At 38.4% G+C, this 22,571-nt stretch overlaps 1 protein-coding gene and 1 long non-coding RNA gene across 3 annotated transcripts in view; both read left to right on the top strand.

Moving 5' to 3' along the window:
• LOC121858305 overlaps positions 1–21,803 on the top strand; it is a 52,853-nt gene extending 31,050 nt beyond the window's left edge. For both annotated transcript variants that reach the window (XR_006087413.1, XR_006087414.1), the window contains exons 2-3: positions 6,792–7,024; positions 20,346–21,803. This is a non-coding gene — a long non-coding RNA (uncharacterized LOC121858305). The remainder of the gene's footprint in view (positions 1–6,791; positions 7,025–20,345) is intronic.
• On the top strand, positions 7,031–11,718 carry LOC121858304. Its single transcript, XM_042354631.1, has one exon. The coding sequence runs from the start codon at positions 7,121–7,123 to the stop codon at positions 10,505–10,507; it is 3,387 nt and encodes a 1,128-aa protein (XP_042210565.1). The 5' UTR covers positions 7,031–7,120; the 3' UTR covers positions 10,508–11,718.
• Positions 21,804–22,571: the final 768 nt, after the last annotated feature.

Below are 22,571 nucleotides of genomic sequence, written 5' to 3'. Positions count from 1 at the left end.
GTATTTTACAGCATGAAGGGAAAATTACGATTGACTTCCAAGTTATTTACAAAATATTATTTTAGAGAAAATAAATAGTTTTCCCAGACGAAACGCTGTACTGTACCGTAAACCCTTGTTATTCATGGGGATTAGGTTCCAAGGAATAGCGTTAACAGGCAAAACCGCGAATAACAACTTATACTACCTTAGTGTACTACTGTATACAGTGGGGTATGCTATAACGAATGTAATTGGTTCCAGAACCTCGTTCGTTATAGCATTCGTTCGTTATAGGATTAATCCGTTCCAGGCCCCCAAATACAACCACTTAACACTGGAAAAATTCTGTGGAAAATGTAAAAAATACGGTACTTTATCTTACCCTAGTGTTATTCAGCATGCAGGTACCCCTAAACACTGGCACATCACTATCACTTCCACTGGGAGTCTTGGCTTTAAGGTCCTCAAACAATTGTCTGGCCTTCTCACAAATTATAGCTTCACTAATGTTACCACCTGCCATTTCTTTCTCCTTTATTCACACTAAGAGTAAATTTTCCATCTCTTCAATCACATTACACTTTGCTTTGCTAAGTCTAAAGATTTCCTTAGCCACTTGCACAGTTTTTAACTCCTCTTTATTCTTCAAAATCGTACATATAGTCGATTTAGCCATCCCATACTCATCACTAAGTTTCGCAATGCTTCTTCCATTCTCACGTTTCTTTATAATTTCTTTCTTAGTTTCAAGGGTTATTAGCTTTCTCACTTGCTTTGGACGACTCATTGTTACAATTGTATACTTGTATAACAAAATAGTTATACAAATAACGCGAATTTCCACATCAAAAGACGAAATTTCAACAATAACAGTGGTGCACTGGCTACACAATGAGACAAAGATGGCGCCTGACGCTCTTGTTGTGGGTCGCGGTACAACAATATTCATGCGCCAGGCGAAATAGTCCCGTATTCATCCGCGTTCGTTGTAGGAGTTGCATTCGTTATAGCATTCTCAATTTTATAAGTAAAACTGTTCGTTATAGGAATATTCGTAGTAGGATCCGTTCGTTATAGCATACCCCACTGTACCTATACCAAACAACTGACCAGCCACTGCAGTACTCATCCCCTCTTTTAACTTATCTAATAATTCAACCTTCTTTGTCAGGGTCATCACTGATTTCTGCCTTTTACAATTCACTCCACTTGCATCACTAGCTCTGACACGAGGCAGTCTTTTCGGGGCCATTTCACACAGAAACACTAAAGTTTTGAAAGTACAACACGAGATGCTGTGTGGGGTGACTCGTTCTGCTGCAGGAAAAGGCTTGCAAGCGAGCCACCCGCAAATGGCAAGGGTCACCTGTACATAATTATTGTGATGGATCAGTGTTAACGAATGGCCAAGTGGGATGTGGTGTTTTCATAAGAGAAATAACAATGAGTGTTAGGCAGATGAAACGGTTAGTAAAATAATTAGTAACAACACTTATCCACACTGGCTGAACTGGCGACCGGACGATTGGGCCACGGATGTTTGCCATGGCTGAAAATGAAGGAGACTTTTTCGGGGTACTGTCCTATTAATTTTATCTGCATTCTTCATGATGGCACATATGCTTGACTAATTCACCCTGCCAAGTGATGAGGCAGTTTCACCATTTTAGAGTAGTAAACCTTTGATAACTCAGAATATATGGGGCTCTAACCATTCCGAGTTATCAAGGCAATTTCCTTCCAGTCTTTCGTCCCACTCCAATACCCAACTTTTTGGAAAAAATTTAACATGTACCAGAACTGCAGGCTAACTGAGGATAATTCAAGTATGTGGTAGGTGTCAAGAGGTGATGGGATGTTCAATGCAATATAGTACAATTCTGTATTGTTAGGATTTACACCTCCGATTTTGCCGGGGAATGCCTGAGAGATATTCACGGAACCAGTGTGAGACAATCAGAGGATTTATTTTTTAACCTGTAATTTTGGGTAGAAATAAGTAATTTTTTTTTCTTACTTTGTTACATGCACACACAATTTTTCATACAGAATGCAAAAAAATAGAAGAAATAATTATTAAACGATAAAAAATATAAAGGTAGTACACATTTTTTACATACACAGGACTTATCACACACAGTGGGTGAGGAAGGAGCAGAGTAGGGGTTCTCAGCTCTTCTCTGTCTCGTGTCCCTTGTGTAGTGATACTGTAGCGTACTGTATGTGGCCAGTTGTCAAATCTCTCTATGCTTGTCTATTTTCTCTTTGATAGGGTTCACATACATTCTTACTGTACATGTAGATCTCGCACTTAGGATGGAGGTAAGAAGGGAAACTCACAATGGCGTTTTCTGTATAGTAAAAGTCCAAAAATCCGGATGCCAGAAATCTGACCACCCGAGAATCCGGACTTTTCGAAAACTCAAACTTTAATTTGGCTATTTTATTATTGTATGTCGTGAGTGCCACAACTGCGCCTGTTCCTAGCGACCAGTCGCCACTAAGCAGGCAATCAAACTGTGACAACATATGTAATTTTGAGTCCTACTCTTTCCATTTACAGAGTACTGTACTGTACAAGCCCATAATAATGGCTCCTAAAGTAGATAAACTTCGTTGTGTGAAGAGAAAGAAGAACACGTTGAAATTGAGTGACAAACTTGAAATAATTAAGAAACTAGAACGTGGTGTGAGCAATACTGTTCTAATGGAAACATACGACATTGGAAAGTCTACAATTTATGATATAAAAAAGGCAAAGAATAAAATTCTAGAATTCACAGCTTTTTCATTAAAACTGCTCGTTTTGATAAATGAAGCATGCTATATTTGCTAATGAATAAACTATCAAAATGCACCTGTTCATCTCTTCTTTATTCCTCCTTAAATTTGAATTTTAAAAGTACTGCCTGAGAATCCGGAAAATCCGGACCGACCCAATCCCCAAGCAGTCCGGATTTTTGGACTTCTACTGTGTATGTATATATATATATATATATATATATATATATATATATATATATATATATATATATATATATATATATATATATATATATATATATATATATATATATATATATATATATATATACACAGTTGTACCCCACTTAACGCGGTCAATTGAACCCAGAGGGTCCCGTGTTAAGTGAAATCCGCGTTAAGTGAACAACAGAACATATGGGATTAATTCCAATAGAAACCAGCCCGACCCCCAAACTCCACTTTTTGACGACACATAACTATGTTGTAGTAAAAATTTTATCTTAACTTTATGATGGTATGAAAAAACAAGTAATATAGAAGAGGTTGGGTTAGGAAAAATAAAGGTTAACATAGGAAAAATGAAGGTTAGTTAGAGAAACTAAAAGTTAGGTGGAACACTTACGGTAGTAGAAGAGATGGGTCGGCATACGGGGATGGAGGCTGGTTCCGAGGCAGAGGGCAGATTACTGGCCCTCAGGTGAATCACCATTACTAGGTGAATCACCATCACTGTCACTTACAGTTGTCAGGGCTTCCCTGACAAATCCCTCAAAGTCAACTTCACTGTCACTATCACTGGCTTGGGCTGGCTGTGGTGGGTTGCGGGCGAAGAACTCGGTTATGCTTTTTTGACGGCTGGTGTTTATGTTGTCATGATACACCGTGATGTACGGCTCCATAGCCTGCACCAGCCGGGTATGGAAGACTTCATAGCGGTCATCGTCATTGTCGCGGGAAAGGACGGACTTAATTTTCTCTGCAAACTCTATGGCACACTTAATATCACTATGACTTAAACTAGGTTCTTCGGAGAATGACGCACCTTCTTCCTCCTCTTCACTGGCGTGTTCTTCTTCCAACATCTCGTCGGCAGTCACTTCAGGATCTCTGATCACCTCCAGGATGTCTTCTTTGGTGGTCTCGGAGAAGCCTTCAGCTGTAATATTGAGCGCAGCTTCTCTGGCAAGGTCCACTGCTACTGCAACAGTCTGAACCTGACCAGTCACAGGTTCACTCCTCCTCTCACCTGGTATGCCATGCAACACATGTCTCCATGCGTGACGAATCGTAGCAATAGTCAGCAGATCCCATGCCTCCACCAAGAAGTCTACAGCTTGTTTAACGTTAAACTTCTTCCAAAATTGTTTGACGAGAAGTTCTTGAGTCACCGCCTCTTGTTCCTTGTCCTCGTCGCTTTTGCTCTCGCTGTCGGTGTCACCCAGCTTACGCAACTCATCCTTGGTGTTGGTAGAGTCGTTCAGGAGCTTGAACTTCTTTGCAGAGTACGCAGCTTTCACATTGCAGATCAACTCCTGGTCCATGGGCTGGATTAATGACGTAGTGTTGGGAGGAAGGAAGACCACTTTTACGTTGGGGTGACGATCCATAAGTAGGGGCGAGTGTCCAGGTGCGTTGTCAAGGAGCAACAAAATATTGAATGAAACATTCTGTTGCTCGCAGAATTTCTTCACGTCAGGAACAAAACAGTTGTCAAACCAGAAGAGGGACAGAGAAGAGGACATCCACGCCTTACGTGCGGTTAGCCAGTGGACATTAAGCTTGTTCATGTCCATATTCTTGTAGGCGTGCGGCTTGCGGGCTGTGTGAATCACCGATAACTTTGGTTTACAGGTACCGGAGGCATTGGTGGTAAAGAGGACGGTGATGCGTTCCTTCTGCAACTTCCGACCCCTTACCTTGCTGGCAGACTGGACAACGAAGGTCTTGGAAGGTAACTTTTTCCAGAAAAGACCAGATTCGTCCATGTTAAACACCTGGTCGTCAGTGTACTGTCCTTCCTCCATAATCTCACGTAAGAACGGAGGAAAATCTCTAGCCGCCACACGGTCAGCACTCGCTTCCTCACCACCAATGTTGATGTTGGTGATCTTGTTCCTCTTCTTAAACCTATGCAGCCAACCAGAGGAAGCATTGAAGGGTTTGGGCTCTGCAATTCCCAGCTTACGTGACACTGCTGCGTATAGCTCACGTGCGTACTCCTGCACTGAGCGCGTGTCCACCGCCATGTTGCGTCGCGCCTGACGAACCAAATAACTCACCAGCAAATTTTCCACTTTTGCCAGCACCCTGTTCTGGCAATACCTGATAGATGAAGCACCTGCAGACTTTGTGATTTTCATGTGCTCTTTGATCTTGGCTGCATCCTTCTTGATCGTGCGAATCGTAGATTCGTTGACGCCATGCTGGCGCGCGAGATCAACTTGCCGTGTTCCTTTCTCCAAATCTTGAACAATTTGGTACTTCACCTCGTAGCTTAAGGAACGTCGTGTCTTCTTTGGCTTAGTGCCGCTGGGTCCAGGTAAGGAAAGGTCTCTCTCTGGTGGCGGTGGTGGTCCGGCGGAAGCCATTTTACGGAACAATGGATGCGCGTTTACACGGTGTGGCCTTGAGGGATGAAACTGCCGCGGCTAGGTCAAGCATCGTCTTTCCTCCCTCCCTCCCTCCCCGGGGTGGTCACGTCATAATACTTTAAGCCAATTACAGCTAGCAGCAGAGGGGGGTAGGGATGCATGGCCAATCACAGTCCGATACGTCATATGACGTCAGTGATAATGCAACAAAGACACACACTGTGCAACCTTACCGCGCCGCTTGCCCAGGCGGAGGGAGGAGGAGGGAGAGGCAGGCAGGCAGGCGGGCGTGGGGCAAATCTAAAAATAGCGTCTCGAGCCGGACACTCACCGCGTATATGATGAAAAAATCCGTGTTAAGTGAAAGTTCAGCTCTGGCGAGGCACCGCGTATATGATAAAACGCGCTAAGTGAAACCGCGTTAGGCGGGGTAATATATATATATATATATATATATATATATATATATATATATATATATATATATATATATATATATATATATATATATATATATATATATATATATATATATATATATATATATATATATATATATATATATATATATATATATATATATATATATATATATATATATATATATATATATATATATATATATATATATATATATATATATATAGTATGTACAGTGCAGTGCTAGGAAGTTGCTGCGTGGTGAGGAGCTTGTTGAGAGGTCTTGCTGCTTTGATAGCGTAGAGTAGAATCATCTTCACGGCGAGGCTGGGGAGTATTTATATGATTCTGCAGGATCAGGCCGAGACGTGAGAAGTGAGCGGTGCTGCTGATTGGCTGAGGTGAAGGCGGTAAAGGGCCAATCACCGCGCAGTCCGAGAGTGAGGCCCACTCTGTGGAACTCGCTGCCGATTGGCTGGTAAGCGAACGGCAAGTGATCAGTCAGCAGTTGTAGGGGAGAGTATCCACTACAATACGATTGCCAAATGGCAATGCAATATTTTTTCACTTATTTTATTTATTAGTAATCTCAATATGTCAACTTAGTTTCTAAGGTTTTATATATGGAATTCTTTACTTCCTGATGAACTTGAAGGATGCTTTAGGCAAAATTATTTACATTACAGTAATGATGTGCATAAAATTATGCAATATTAACTAGGTTAGTTCAGATAATCTTTGAAGTTTGTATTCTTCAATATTATTAAAAACTTTCCAATTCTAATTTATCCTTATTTTAGTAATTGTTTACCAACATCACTTCAAATTGAGTAAATAGCTCTGCAAATTATTCTTGTTACGATAGTGTATTTTTTATATTTACACCTTAATTCTGTATACAGTATATAATAAACAATGTATACTTGACTTAAGAAATAATAATATTTCATCAATGTCATAAATATGGAATCATTACCTGTCTCTTTTACCTCCAACTTGGCTAATGTGACATTTCCCTATTTGTACTTGCAGCCACTTAAGGAATAATGGAAGAGAAAATGTGGGTGCCCTGAGCCAGGTGCTCCTTTGTGGTGACTCCAGCAGCAGGAGCAGCAGTATAATGGCTGCTGGAGAGTGAGGCACCGTCCATCACCGTCCCCACCATGAGAATTCTCTAGTCATCCTAGTCAATCAGTCTACTGTGACGTCTCATCACCAGTGACATAATTCTTTATTGTGATATACTGTATTATGAAATGTAGCCAGTAAGTATGTATTTTCTTGAGAGAACTATTGTCCTGTGAGGTATATGTATATAAATACTCAGATATTTATGATTAGGGGAGTGGTTCTTCCTCAGTATGCCCAGTAAGTCTTCTTTTTTATCTTCGTCACATGAATCCGGGGGCTTCCATTGTGAACACGCATTGAAACTCAAGAGTAAGACCCACATCTCATCCAAGAGTTTTATTGCCTCCAATCCTATACCTGACTTAAATGTTAATAAGAATAACTCTGTGACTCAAGGTACTATAACCAAAGAAGTGAAAGCAGGTTTTGAGAAATTTGCCAGTGGAGTGTCACAGAATCAGGTGTTAGCAGATGCTGGCACCCTCCAAAATCTGTTGATAAATCTACCAGCATCTAGATGGAGTGATAAATGTCAGAAGTCTTTATATAAATGGAGTAAAGCTAATCAGGCTTCATCTATTGAGAAAGATACTTATACTTGTCAGTTCAGTAATATCCTTTTACTTACAAATTTTATTTGTGAAAAGTCAAAGCAATACAAAACTTTTGATGAAGAGAAAGATGCTTTACTGATTGGAGGAGATCTCTTAATATCAAAGACTCAGGGATTATCATGTGAAAGTATAGATAAAACATTTAATATTGGAAATGAGAGTGATGGAAGGAGTTTAACCACTTCTACAACAACCGATAACGGCCTGACAATAAAGAAAATTGAATATAAGTGTGAAGTTTTGCAGAAGCACAGCAAGGAGTGTGGGTGTCGGACTCCACGCCTCCACGTGTACTTGACCAAGAACCATCGCTGCAGTGATCCTTGTGTTATCAACAGCTTTGCTATCAACTCTTTCAACGGCTCATCCAACACTCTTGCTCACAGCTCCACTGACTGCACAGTCAATATTTTCTCCCCTACAGTCATGACAGGAAAATCTAGAGCTAAAAACTATGCACGAAAATCTGTCAGTACAAGGAAAATATCTAACAAGAAAGTGACACAAGCAGGAAAACCGGCAGGAGAGAATAATGCCCTACAAGAAAAAAATTCACTTAAGATATTGAACTCTATGATAGACAGCTGCCAAGATGATGAACCAGAGTCTGAGCTTCTTGGGGACGGAGAATGTGTCTCTTTGCCTACCATTATGAGTACGCTTTCTGGAGATGTTGAATATATTGTACTAGATGATAATACTCTTAACCTTTGTGCTAATGCTGAGGAAGTAGTTTCTCCTGATGCTCTCAAATTTAAAATTAATAACATATATGAAGATATTGATGAAAAACCTGCTATACATAACACTGATGGTAAAATACCAAACAAAAAGGAATCTAGATGTCGACGACTTTCAGATTCAAGTAACCAGTTAATGGGAACTCGAGGCTTCAGTCGTGTTGTAGATGCTGAGAAAACAAATGATGAACAATCTGCAGGTAATTCAAATGATACAGCATCTTCCAGCCTTGCTGGGGTCTGCACTAACCGTTATCCCTCAATCAAGGATATCTTTGGTGATGTGAGCATTAAGGAAGAGCCAATAGAGGACATTAAACATGATATGACAGTTGAAGACTTCAGTAAGGAAATCAATAAACTCTCAGATGTAGGCTTTGACCTAAAGAGTGAAACTGAGGTAAAAAAAAAAGAAACTGAGGCTGATGAATATGATGAGGGCACACACAAAGGACTCTTTGCAAGGCTTATTAAAGAAGAGGTTACTACAGGAGATGAAATTGACATTGATACACACAGTTCAGATGACTCCCTTGGTCCTCTGCAGATAGATGAAGATAGATTCTTGCCATCCCTTGAAGACACAAACTTGCCAGTAATAAAAGAAGTTGCTGAATTCAGCATGCCAAGTGTCAACATAATAAGTCCATTTAAAATCAAGATCCTCTTAGGAAGTCCCAATAGAGAATCCTTCCACATTCAAACAGGTCAGTCACAAAGTGGAATACCCATGACCAGTGATCTCCTTAAGAAGGCCAGTAAAATAAAGAAAAATGGAACAACAACACCCAGAAAGTACAAAAGGGGTCCAAAGAAGGAAGTGAATAAGGATCCTGAAATTGACATGGCACTTGCAAAACTTACAGCAACCACTACACCTCATGCAATTCAGAGTTTAACGTGCATTTATTGCAACACTGAGTGCCCAAATGGCGAGGCATTAGCCAAGCATTTTGAAAATCATCAAAAAGAAGGCCTTATAATATGTTATTTTTGTCAAAAAAGTTTTGGAGACAAAACAGGCATGAAACGACATATGCGAACACATACAGGTGAAAAACCATACCAGTGTAAAGTTTGTGGAAAGAGATTCAGCCTTCCTGGCAACTTTAAGAAACATCGAGATATACATGAAGATCGGCGAACAGAGCCATGTAATTTATGTGGGAAAACATTCCGACGTAAAGAGCATCTTAAATATCACATGCGAACACACACAGGTGAAAAGCCTTATACATGTAGCGAGTGTGGCACATCCTTCACTGCCAGATACTCCCTTCAGATCCACATGAATATTCATTTGGGTAAAAAGCCTTATAAATGTACATATTGTAATAAAGCTTTCTCTGACAAATCCACTATGAGGAAACATGTTAGAGTGCACACAGGAGAGAAACCCTTTCGCTGTCAGGAGTGTAGACGTTGTTTTGGTGAGTCTGGTACATTAGCAGCCCATATGGCAACACACCGTACTGATCGGCCTTACAAGTGCAATAAGTGTGAACTTCGTTTTAAAACCACTGGAGGGTTAAGGCAACATGAGAAGGTACACTCTGGTGAAAAGCAATTTGCTTGCAGGTTTTGTGGTATGAGGTTTCTTCAAAAGTACAATATGACAATGCATGAGAGAATTCATACTGGAGAAAAACCATATACTTGCTCTCACTGTCAACGTAGTTTCCGGAGTCGATCATGTTTAGCTAAACACGTTGTGTTACATGGGGGTGATGATGAACGGCGTTTCCGGTGTGAACATTGCAGCAGCCGTTTCTATCGTAAAGCTCACCTCAGGCGCCACATTGACATGCATTTGGGGATAAAAAATTATGAATGCAATGCTTGTTCTAAGAAATTTTGTACTCGAGGGACACTCAAAAGCCATCTTAAGACTTTTCACAGCCAAGGAGCAAGGAGGTTCCCATGTAATTGGTGTGGTCGAGTGTTCAAGCGGAAAGTATATGTAAGCACTCATGTGTGTGCCAAGAACCCAATCAAGAGTGAGGCTGGAGAGCAGGATACTGACACCCTTCCTCCAGTGAACAAACATGAGGAGGCTTTCTTGGATCAAAACAATTCCAGTGACTCGGAGGTTTCCAGTATTGAAGTGAAGAGTGAACCTGAAGATGAACAAATAGAAGGTGTTGATGAAGAGGATGAAGATGATGATGATAATGATGATGAAGAGGATGAGGATGAAGAGTTTATGGAGATAGTAGAAGAGGGTTTGACTAATGGGAGGACAGACTGCCAAAATCCATCATGAATTAACACCTTTAAAGTACAGTATTAGTGTGACTGGCAACTAATAATTCACAAGTGTTACTCTTCAGGTCTAATTTCTTTGTTCTCCAATTTAAAGCCAAATTTTCTCAGCAACAATAAAGTAAGAAGAAAAGTGTGCATTGCTGTTACTCTGCAAATCCATTCAAGTAGCTTCTTAAGTTTCATGTCTAACTCTGCTCCTTATAAAAGACTTTATAAGTCCTGGAGTGTAATAAGATGTAGTGTATTCTTGATGCAAGTGGATTTTATTTTTGCCACTATCAGACTTTAGCCACCTGATTGTACTTAAGTATCCTTGTACTTTAGAAGTTATTGTCAAGTAATGCCAAACTTTTCACAGTACTGTAGTAATCATATGCCTCTCCTGAATGGTATTAGGATACAAGTTAAGGATATGTGCATTCATCAAATACAGTAGTTTATATTTCTCTATGAATTAGATTACATCTTGAGCTGCTAAGGGTAAGTCACATGTTTGACTTAAAAGTAACTGAAAATTTATGGGAATCTTTCTGTACTGTAACTATAGTTAGCATGTGAGATAATTACAACTTGTTGCTCTTGGTGCACGATAAGTCTTGTCATGTTGTACGGTGTCCATAATTCTGTTTATAGTGGTGCAGTTCTGGGTCTGCTTAAATGGCTACCATTAACAGTGGAAGTATGCTGTAGGGATGGCAGCCATCATCAGTGGACATTTCATGTTCCTTGCATGCCATTTTTGTGCATACGTATATGGGTGTAACAGGGAATCCATAGAGTTAATGTAATACTACGAGAAAATATTGAAAATAAGTATGATGTACAGTTTTTAATAGCATATGTGAAGCTACATATTCTCAGATATTGTTTGAATTATGAGTTTGCTCATTTGATGAATAATTTTCTTTATTAGAATGATGTGAAAACCCGGGTAAGATAATTAATTTTATTAGTGGCACTTGTACATTAAGTACAATTGGAGACTGACATTTCATGCAATAGTGCTGCTGTGTGATGCCCTTATACAGATATGTGCAAACTGAATCAATACTTTTCATAACATGTAATGAAATAATAACTATATCTTTACTTTTAGTATACAGCATGCCCTTCAAATTTGTGGATGAGACCCTGGATGTACCCAAGAATGTCTGTGGGTATTTTTAAAGTTGCTGGCATTTTTACGGCCAGGACAGGGAGCCATTCACTCTAGACACAATAATTTCCTTTACCTGTATTGTATATACAGTATGTGTGTGTGTGTGTGTGTTTCTACACACACATCCACACATATATACAGGGCCGGATTTACCAATAGGCCAAGTAGGCCATTGGCCTAGGGCCCACCGGTATCTGGGGGCCCACTGAAACTAATTTGTCGCCAGGGCCGGATTAAGCTTAATAGGGGCCTGAGACACAGATCAACTTGGGGCCCCCTACCCTCAAGGTATATAGTGTATATATATACAGTATATAGCAAGAACAAAATATACCAAAATTTATCAATGATTTCATCAATATTAAGCTTCTGCAAAATAACACATTCAATGTTCATAAGAGACAGAAAATTGAGACGTTGCTAGGACATCGTTGAACGAAGTTCATGTTTTATATGCTTCAACTTCGAGAATGATTGGATTTGGGGGCCCCTTAGAGTCGGGGGGCCTGTGGCCAGTGCCTCATGGTTAATTCGGCACTGTTTGACGCGCAACGTGCCAGCGTATAACCTTGTTTCAAGTGTACACCGAGTATTTCATTATATAATATATTCACAACCATAAGGGCCCCTGTACAATAAGTATAGGGCCGCAGTGGTCTTCAACTGGTGGGCCATGGGGTGGTTCCCAGGTGGGCCATGGACTAGGCCCTATAGTAAAATGAAGAAAATAAGATAAAATAAGATAATAAAAAAAAATATATATATATACATTTTTTAAATGTCCGTGTCCCACCATCGATCTATCTATCTAACTTTCTATCTATACATACATATATACTGGAGAGAGAGTAAAGTTCAAGAAACCTTCAGCGCCTTGACGTGTGAAGGACAGGATCGTTTCACGTTCAGTACATGTCACGGTTACCGTTGGTTTGCTGACAGCTCGCTCAGCCAGTCATGCAGTCAGTCATTGAAACATGCAAACATCTCTATAAATTTGGGGGCCCACTGATGAGTTTGGCCTGGGGCCCACAAGTAGGTAAATCCGGCCCTGCATATATACAATACAGGTAAAATCAATAATTGTCCTAAGGGCAAACATAAAGGGAATATACATTTCTTTGTACACAAGTAAAAATGTAACACACCCCCCCCAGTCAGCAAATGTTATTTGTCGATTCGCGGCCATTTTGAGAACCTAACACCCACGAATTTAAAAGGCATGCTGTATAAGATTATCTCGACTGTATTGTATCAGTTGATATGTAATGAACAATACAATTATAATTTTGTTGTAATAGGATTGAAGGTTTCTTTAATTTTTTTTTTTGACACTTGAGTCTCCTGTAGTCATGCTCAACACTTTTCTCTATTGCAAACATTAACCCCATAAACAAGTTTGGAAGTTATATACAATACAAAATACACAGAACCCTCATTAATTCTGTATTCACTAAGTTGGAATTTGCCAGGTTTTGGCATTGCAAATTTGCCAAAACCACCTTTTACTTGCTGTGTCAAACTGGGTGACTCAAGGGGCTTTGGAAGCATGTGTATATGTAGAATCTCTGACAAAGCTCCCTTTCAATTAACTTTTGTCAGCCCTTATGAGTGGATATCCTTGGTACATTCATGTATACACTTTCACCTTTTTTTTTTACCAATACAGCTTCAAAAGACCTAGAAAACACAATGCAAAATGAATTTACTTGAGAAAATGCCTTGGGTATATGGGGGTTAGGTTCCACGCACTTATTACTTCTCCATAACTGGCTACAACTGGTTACAACTGATTTCTAAAGATGCTGTTTTTCCATTCTTCAAAAAATAATCTTTCCATAGAAATGAAACTTGACTTTCTGAAAACAAAAAAGTTATGTTTAACATTTAATCTAATTTTTCTTGCTATCTTTTGTAGTAGAGTAAGAGGTATGATGGGGTTGGGATTTTCAAAGTCAGTGCACGGCATCATCCACAGTGATAAAAGTTAAAACAGACTCTGAGGGAGCAGCCCAAATATACTGTACAAGGAGTGGCCATTATCTATGGACATAACAAACTATGACACAAAAAACTTATAACGTAGCTAGTGGCAGTGTGTTTAGAGCAATTGTAGAGTTAAAACACTACTACAAAAGATATTCACTAGCCAGTTAAGTATACCCTCTAATTGAGATAAGAGTTTGTGAAGATGAATGTACAGAGAAGCATGACAAGCTGGTAATGGACAAAGTAAGGAATGCCAATTGCCAAAATTTATCTCTGCCTGAGATGCATTAAATAAATCACTTCTCTCAAGGAAAATAATAAAAAGATTGCACATCTCACTTTTCTAGGTTAAATTTTAATATAAAACAGCTGGGATACATAAAAAGAAAAACTACCAAGACAAGATGTTATTAAACATACTGTACATTCAATGATGAAGACTCTTAACTCGGGTCACCCAGTGGTGATGAATGCTTTTTGCCTCATGCATTTAAGATGTTTTAACAGTAACCATGATTTTCTTGGATAACCTTCAGTACTTTAGATTTTTCTGTAATTTTTGCTTTAATCTACTGTCATAGTACTACACTGTAGACAAAACACAGAGTAAGTTTTTAAAGTCATTCACACCCATTCAAACCACCACTCTGGCCACAGACAGTTTTTGCTGCTTTAATTGTATTCATAGAGTAAACATAAAAACCTAGCCATCATTGGGGTAAATACAAAAGTTTATGGATTATTAGTATGTACAGCACACGTGTATCATAAAATTTCAGAAATTCACACTATTTCAACAGATTCAGTGTTATGGCATGGACAGAACCCCTAACATACTGAATTATAGAGGGTTTAGCTACTTTACTGTAAACAGTACAGTATACTGGTAGTTCAGGTCTGATTTTTTATTTATTTGAGAACCCCAAATAATTACTATATACACTAAAAACTATATCACTTACAACCCTAATGTTTTGTTTAAATGTAGCCTAATGTTACAGAAAAATGTGACATGATCCAAAGAGTTATCAGGTATCGTGTGATTTATCATGCAACCTGTCAGTGACGTTTAACAGTTTTCCAATCCGTCACATCATGGGAATTTCAAATGTGTATGGGAATTATTTAGGGCTCTTGAATTTAAAAAAAAAAATAAATAAAATAAATCACCCTGTTTATTGTAAGTTTATGTACAGTAGACCCTTGCCATTCGCAATTTTGACGATTTGCTGTAAGCAGATGGTGGCTAGCTTGCAAGCCTTTTCCCACAGCATGAGTCACCCCACACAGCATCTCGTGTTGTACTCTCAAAACTTTCGTGTTTCTGTGTGAAGTGGCCCTTAAAAGACTGCCTCGTGATGCTAGTGAAGTGAAATATAAAAGGCACAGGTCATTGATGACCCTGACAAAGAAAGTTTTATTATTAGATAAGTCAAAAGAGGGGATGAGTGCTGCCGTGGCTGGTCAGTTGTTTGGTATAGGTATACAGTAGTACACTAAGGTAGTATGTTGCTATTTGCAGTTTTGTCAATTCGTGCCATTTCTTGGAACCTATCCCTTGTGAATGGCAAGGATCTACTGTATATTGATTATTTAGGAAGCATGGGATTGGAAACAAACTAGATTTGGGAATTTTCTGAATTTTGTAAATAATAGGCACAGAATATACATGAAATAATCCTAATACAGTACTGTAATGTATAAAAAATTATGCTGAACATTAAAGGATGCAGTCCCCATACAACCCCAAAATGAAATACAGTGATGTAAATAAAAACTTTTATTATTGTAAATTGTTAATTTAAGAAAACATGAGAAATAACTGTCAATATAAAAGCTGTATACTGTATTTATAAAAAGTTACCAGTAATAACCTGAGTCCACAGGTGTCAGTAAAGCCTTAGTTTGACCCACTTGGCAAAAGGCTGCAACTGTTTCTCAACACTTACAAGCATACGGTATTATCTTTCATGTTATCTACCTGTAACATTTCTTATTACTGTACTGAGCTGCATTTTCAAAACGCCTCTATCAGTTACGTACAGTAGCAGAGACACGGTACCGTAACTTACAGTCCCGTAAATTTTTCACACTCAAAAATTAATTACGGGTCCTTAAGTAGTCTGTAACACTAGTGTTTACACTGTAAATTCAGTTCTCTTGTCCGAAGGTAGATGGCAGTGCATGAGCTAGTTGGCCAATTGTCACTCACTTAAGAAAATCATCAACCAATCATAAGTGATAGTTGCTAGATGTACTTCAAGAGTCATTAGTGAAGATGGAATTATGTTTGAGTAATACTTGGGGACAATGGTTAACCAATGACCAAAATAATCCAATATACATGGTGATATATCCGTTAGCTGGAACAATTGGTGCAGAGCACTTACGGGAATGAGAGATTTTTAGGTAACGAGATGACTCGAAGCCGGAAAAAATCCCTCATCCCCCAGAATTTTCCAGGTAACAGAAAAATGTTCTCGGAAGTTCCAGAAATTGCCCATTACATCATCATTCGAACCCAGAAAAATATCCCTTATCTCCGGAATTTTCCGGGAACGGAAAAATTTTCTCAGAATTTCCAGAAAATGAGCCTGCTTTTCATCTTTCAAACCCGGAAAAAATACTCCCCCATCCCCGGAATTTTCCAGTTATCGGGTACATTTTCTCAGAATTTTCTGGAAATTGTGCCCCTCAGAAAATCATTCCCAAAGCTGAAATTTTCCGGAAAATTCCAGCTTTGGGAATGACTTTCTGAGAAAATTTCAATTCCGTCTATCGGAGAGTTCCAGCTTTGAAGGATTCCGGCTAACCCAATCTTTACCTTAACTTACCTTACCTTACCTAACCTAACCTAACCTAACCTAACCTAACCTAACCTAACCTTTAGCTAACCTTACCTAACCTAAATTTACCTTACCTTCCTTTTTTTATAATCCATTTGCAGAGATAATCAAAGGTTAAATGCATAATAGTGGCATCCTAAGTTACGTTTATACTGTATATCAACAACAGATTTAAAGATATGTTGGAGAAATGATTATCTTTGTTATCTCTGCAGATGTACTTTTAAAAAAGGAAATTTAAATTTTTCTAGAGAACTTAACTGTTAGTCATATGCATTATGGCTTTCTTAGGTTAAGTTAGGTGTCCCACAGGATTCTGTTCTTTCGCCTACTCTCTTTCTTCTTCTTATCAATGAATTACTTCACACTTCGACTAATTCTATCTATTCTTATGCTGATGATTCTACTCTTCTCTCTTCTTCACATTTTCCCTTCCCCCTAATTCTCAAACTAGATCTGTTTCTAGAGCCGATATCATTTCATTTATCAATACGTATCTGTGCAGCATCTCCGAATGGGGAGATGGAAACTTGGTTAAATTCAATAGTAATAAAACTCAGTATTTACCAATAACACTTTCCAAATTAGATGATCTCCCACCAATCACATTTCAGGACGCAATCATTCTGCCACGTTCTAAAATAGATATGCTAGGTCTCACCATTTCCTCGAATATGTCATGGAAGCCACACATCCACAACATTGTTAAAGCTGGGAATGCTGTACAGATGCCGTAACTACTTCACTCCTGAGCAGTTACTTCAAGTATATATGGGATTCATTCGTCCTAACTTAGAGTATTGCTTTCATGTCTGGGGTGGCTCTTCCTCTGTCCAACTGATTGTTGATGACCTTTCTCTTCGTTGCAATGTTGCTTAACTCTCTCTCTTTTACAGGCACTTTAATGGGCAATGTTCAGTGAATTTGGCATCCTATGTACTGCCAGCAAGGCCGTGGGCTTATAACACTCGTCTTGCCCGCAGTGCCCACAATTTCTGTGGCTGTCAGTCACACTAGAATAACCCGTTATAGTACATCCTTCTTTCCTCACACAGCCAAACTGTGGAATGCTCTGCCTTCTTCTGTGTTTCCATACTCTTACAATCTGTCTCACTTTAAAATGCTGATTTTCCAGCATCTTTGTGGTGTAGCTTAATATAGTCTTTTTCTTTTCTATTTTTAATTTCCTTTAACTCTTATTTTTTTGGCCCCCCCCCCCAGTTGTGGGTCGATGACTTATGCCTGGGTGGGCTATTCCCCGTAAAAACATAAAATAAAAAAGTTAGGTTAGATAAGGTAATGTAAGATTAGGTAAGGTTAGGTTTTGTTAGGGTAATATACATTTCACTAATTTTGCAGCAAAAAAAAAAATCACGACTGAATGTACAGTATTTGATAAAAAGCCTTTGAACCTTTTTTTTTTATTATTTTTTTAGGGTTTTCACTAGCTCCATTTATCTGAATAACTAGAAATTACTCAAACATATTCCACCAAAACAATTTTCTCTCTCTCTTGTATTTTGATAAATATAAGCCTCCACATTTCTCAGCCGCAGGGTGAATTTTGGACAGAATTTGTTCCAAAAAAGCTTGGCCTTCGATTCTAAACTACACCCTGAAATTGGAGGGGATCACATTCAACATTGTTCTTAACACAAGAAATACATATGTATATGATATTGAGTACTGTACTTGTATACATGGGCACATATTAGAATACTGTACAGTACTATCATTGATTTGGGGAACATAACAAAAGGAATAGATGTTGTAACAGTGCCATTGAGTGAAAAGGTAGTCATTAATGTTGATGTAACAAAAAGAAAAAATGTCATCACAAACATTGGTGAATGCATCAGTCATACTTGAGAGTATGTTGTGAATATTTGTGGAAAGCTGACAGTGTGGCAAAGAATTGTAAAACAGCGTAGTAAAGAATCATAAAAGTTGTGAAGTGCCGAGAGCAATATGCAGCTTGTCTCCCCCAGGCATTGACTGGTATGAGCCATGATGGCATATCTATGTCATATGACCTGAGTTATGGACTAGCTCCCATTTGAGATATATTTCTAGAAAAAAAATCTGATATCATAATTTTATAATACTGTAATGCACTGTACAGTATGTATACATTGACTCAAGAGTGTAATTCATAACTTGCTATGATATCAGAGTAACATTAAGTTACCATATAACAACAGTGTATATTACTGTTAACAGAATGCATACTGTTGTTGCCACACACTTTCAAAATATATTTTTTCATATACCTGTACTGTTAAATGCATGAATTTGAAAAGCTTTCACAGGAGTTTTGAAACATATTAGTTAATGTATGTGGAAAGTCAACAACCCTTTCTAATGCCTCCCATGTTCCATTTACGAGTAGCGATCCAAAAGTTCCCGGACTGTCTGCTTGGAGAGCTAAAAGGCCATAGTACGGACTCGGGCCGCTAGATGGAGCTAAACAGATTTGTCGTGAAGCAGTATGCCTGGTGACACGGTGGTACACGCACTTTTTTTTTTTTCACGTGCATTTTTTGTGCTTTAGTGTTAGTGATTTTCTGCTATTTTTACAAGAAGAGAGATGGTAGAAGTGAAGGAGCAGCGTGTGTGCTTTAAGTTTTGCTTCAAACTTCGTAAAACCGCGTCGGAAACCCACGAAATGCTTAAACAAGCATTTGGTGATGACACCATGGGCAAAAGCCAGTCATTCGAGTGGTTCTCACGGTTCAAACGTGGGAAAACATCGATTGAGGATAACCAACGTTCTGGTTGGCCCTCAACCAGCAGAACCGACTAAAATTTTGAAAAAGTGAATCAGGCCATCCACAAGGACCGTCGGTGACCGTTTAACAACACTTGCAGCATCGTTGACCTATCATATGTTTCATGCCTACGCATTCTAACGGAGGAACTCAACATGAGGCGGATTCCTGCCAAATTTGTGTCCCACTTGCTTACCTAGGAACAGAGGCAACGCCGGCTCACTGTGTGCAGGGACCTCCAGGAACAGGTCAGAAACGATCCGAACTTCCTTTCCAAGGTCATCACTGGTGATGAAACCTGGTTTTACGGCTACGACCCAGAAACCAAGCAGCAGTCATCTCGGTGGAAAAATCCAAGTTCACCGCAACCGAAGAAAGCGAGGCAATTCAAGAGCATGCTGATCTGTTTCCTCGACATGGAAGGAATTGTTCATGAGGAGTTTGTTCCTGTAGGTTCGACAATTAATCAGCAGTTTTACATCAAGGTCCTGAGGCGTTTGAGAGAGGATGCGAGGTGGAAACGTCCAGAAAAGTGGCGAGCACAGAACTGGCTACTGCATCATGACAACGTGCCGGCCCACACCGCTGTGTCTGTGGAGCAGTGTCTGGCCAAAAACAACATGGCAGTGGTCCCCCAACCCCCCTACTCCCCCAACCTAGCCCCCTGTGACTTCTTCCTGTTCCCTAAGCTGAAGATCAAGCTGAAGGGGCGATAATTTGACATCGAGGAGATTCAGGCAGAAACGCACGCTGTGCTCAAGAACATCCCCCAAACGTAGTTTCAGAGGTGCTTAGAACCTAAGGTAAGTCTACATTTTTTTATCGATACAGTACGGGAACTTTTGGATCGCACCTCGTACATGAAATTAGGATATTAGAATGATAGTAACTGCCTATAACTGTTCGCTTCATACAGTAGACCTCAATAACGGGAACATATGTTCATCTTTTAATGTACAGAGATATAACATTTACCCTCATATCTGCCATACAAATAATAATCTCTTTATTATGAAAAAGGAATAAACTTTGATGGTCAAGTTAATATCAGTAATTTTTTTTTTCACCCCACAGGCCCCATTGTGAGTCGATCACCTGTGTCCGGGTGGACTATTCCCCATTAAAAAGAGAAAGAAAGAAAGAAACTTTGAATGTTTAGGACACAATAAGTAAGGTTCATTAAACTTCATTCCTCCACACACTTTATAACCTGCATTTTCACATCCAAACTGATGCTTTTCTTTGACTGGTTGGCCACATTACTAACACTATCACCTGCTTGCAGACCTTTCCCCAGACATTATGGGTCAATTAGGGGTCACAAAATTATGCACAAATAAGGAGAAATAGAGTTACTTCACGAGTATGACTCGTATGTTGATAACTGGCAGAATGAGACATTGAGTGAGACTTTTGAACTGCTTGACAATTTCTTTTCTCTAGCAAAAACAACAAAAACAACAACTGATAATTATAACAAAGGAGTGCTAAAAGCAGCATTAATCAAGGTTTTCCTGTATATATTCTGTATATTAAAAAAAAAAGGTAAAATACCCTTTTATATCTCAATTATTTGTTTACTTCGAATTAGGAAACTTTCTTTGTTTTCATAACTTCAAAATGTGTTTGTTAGGTTAATAAAGTTCTTCAGTAAATAATAAAAAAAAATATATGCTCAAGTAGTTCTCTTGAGTTAATCATTCATACACACCTCAGGGATTAGAGGAATATATTTAACAAGCTACTCTACTGTTAGTATCAGACCTGGAAGCTGACCACAAGGAGAACCCAGAGTCCTGTAGCAGTCCTAAATGAATGTGAAAAAATCAAGTTTTATGAATTAATACAGGATGATGTTACCTTTAACATGAAAAATTTATTATCACATTTTAACTTTAAATTATCACTGGTTACGTTGGATATATTAGTCTGTAAACAACTGAGAGGTGAACTGTAATGGTTTTATATTACTGTACTTGGATGTGTTTGTAACATGATAACATTAAGAAGTTTTTTCACCCTCTCAGTCTATGGTTGTGATCAGCCATGAGCAGCTTCTGGTTGTCAATATTTTGTCAAAATATAGTTTTTTCATAGGTTAAGGAAAATAAAGTACAGTTTGTCAAAATCTATTTTCATAATCAATTATCACTGGGAGTCAAAGCTGTTCAGAATCTGTGTTAAGTATTTGGCATCACTACTTTTATTCTTTGGATTTCCTGGAACTGGCCAGTAAGTTTTTGTATAATTTATTGTGACCTGTTGTAATGACTTTTGTATTTATTTATTTATAAAGAAGTAAATACAGTATTCATGTTGTTGAGTGATGTTAATCAATTAATACGATTTGTTACCAGGATAACCGTTTGATTTAATATTTTTCATTTTTGTTGTTGCTGGAATCATATCATTGTATATAACCATGTGATGTCAGTTTCATATATGTTGTGCTGTCATTATCAGTATTTATTTTGTAATTTTATTTGTAAGTAGCCAGCAGACCCATTCTTTGAATAAAAATCTCAAATTTTACCCTGGTCTTTATGCCTTCAATAATAAGGTTCCACAACCCTCTTATCTTTCAATCAAGTAACAATAAACATCATACAGGCCAAGCAAATTTTGATAGTAAAATTACTAAGAATGATACTAATGTCCATTTGAATGTAGAATAATAGTGTACAGTAACTCACTCAGTATTTCAACCAAGTGATGGTTATGTACCTTAAATAGTGAAACTGTATAACTATGTAAGATAGAGTATCAGTCACTGTTGAGTCGTGCAGAAATGCATGTAAAGTTTGTGTATGTATATCAGTACTGTATTATGTTATGTACAGTATACCTCTGCTGTATGGCCTTATAAAATATTGGGGATCAGATTTTATAAAAGACATCCTTTGTAAAACTATGCAATTCATGTTCCGAGTGTAAAAAGAACTAAAGAAAATCCTCACTGTTGGGAACATACATATTCTAATTGTGGAAAGAATTTTGATCATGCTATTAGTTTAACTGAAGTTCTATCAGTTACTGTACATTATTGTTGTTTATACTGTCTCAGGAGCATAGTGTCTCTCACTATGTGAATCCTATTTATCAACTAATTTTAGTTGGTAATGTACAGTTTGTTCTACAGCTAGAGAAAAATAAGTGTTGACAAGTCAATTTTACATCTTGCCTCCAATTTGCTTGTTGTAAAATAATTATACCCTAGGCTTGTCATCACACACTGACTTTGTTTTTATGTTGCCTAAAATGGATACAGTTACGGAATTTTGCACTTATGGTATTTTAAAA

The sequence above is a fragment of the Homarus americanus genome, unplaced genomic scaffold (genome assembly GCF_018991925.1).
Source record: "Homarus americanus isolate GMGI-L3 unplaced genomic scaffold, GMGI_Hamer_2.0 scaffold57980, whole genome shotgun sequence".
Lineage (NCBI taxonomy): Eukaryota > Metazoa > Arthropoda > Malacostraca > Decapoda > Nephropidae > Homarus > Homarus americanus.
Note: the sequence above shows the minus strand (reverse complement) of the source record. Positions and strands in the feature narration are given on the sequence as shown.

Bases quoted from the DNA above. Each gene is read 5' to 3' on its own strand.
- LOC121858304 (XM_042354631.1), top strand. From the start codon at position 7,121: ATGCCCAGTAAGTCTTCTTTTTTATCTTCGTCACATGAATCCGGGGGC.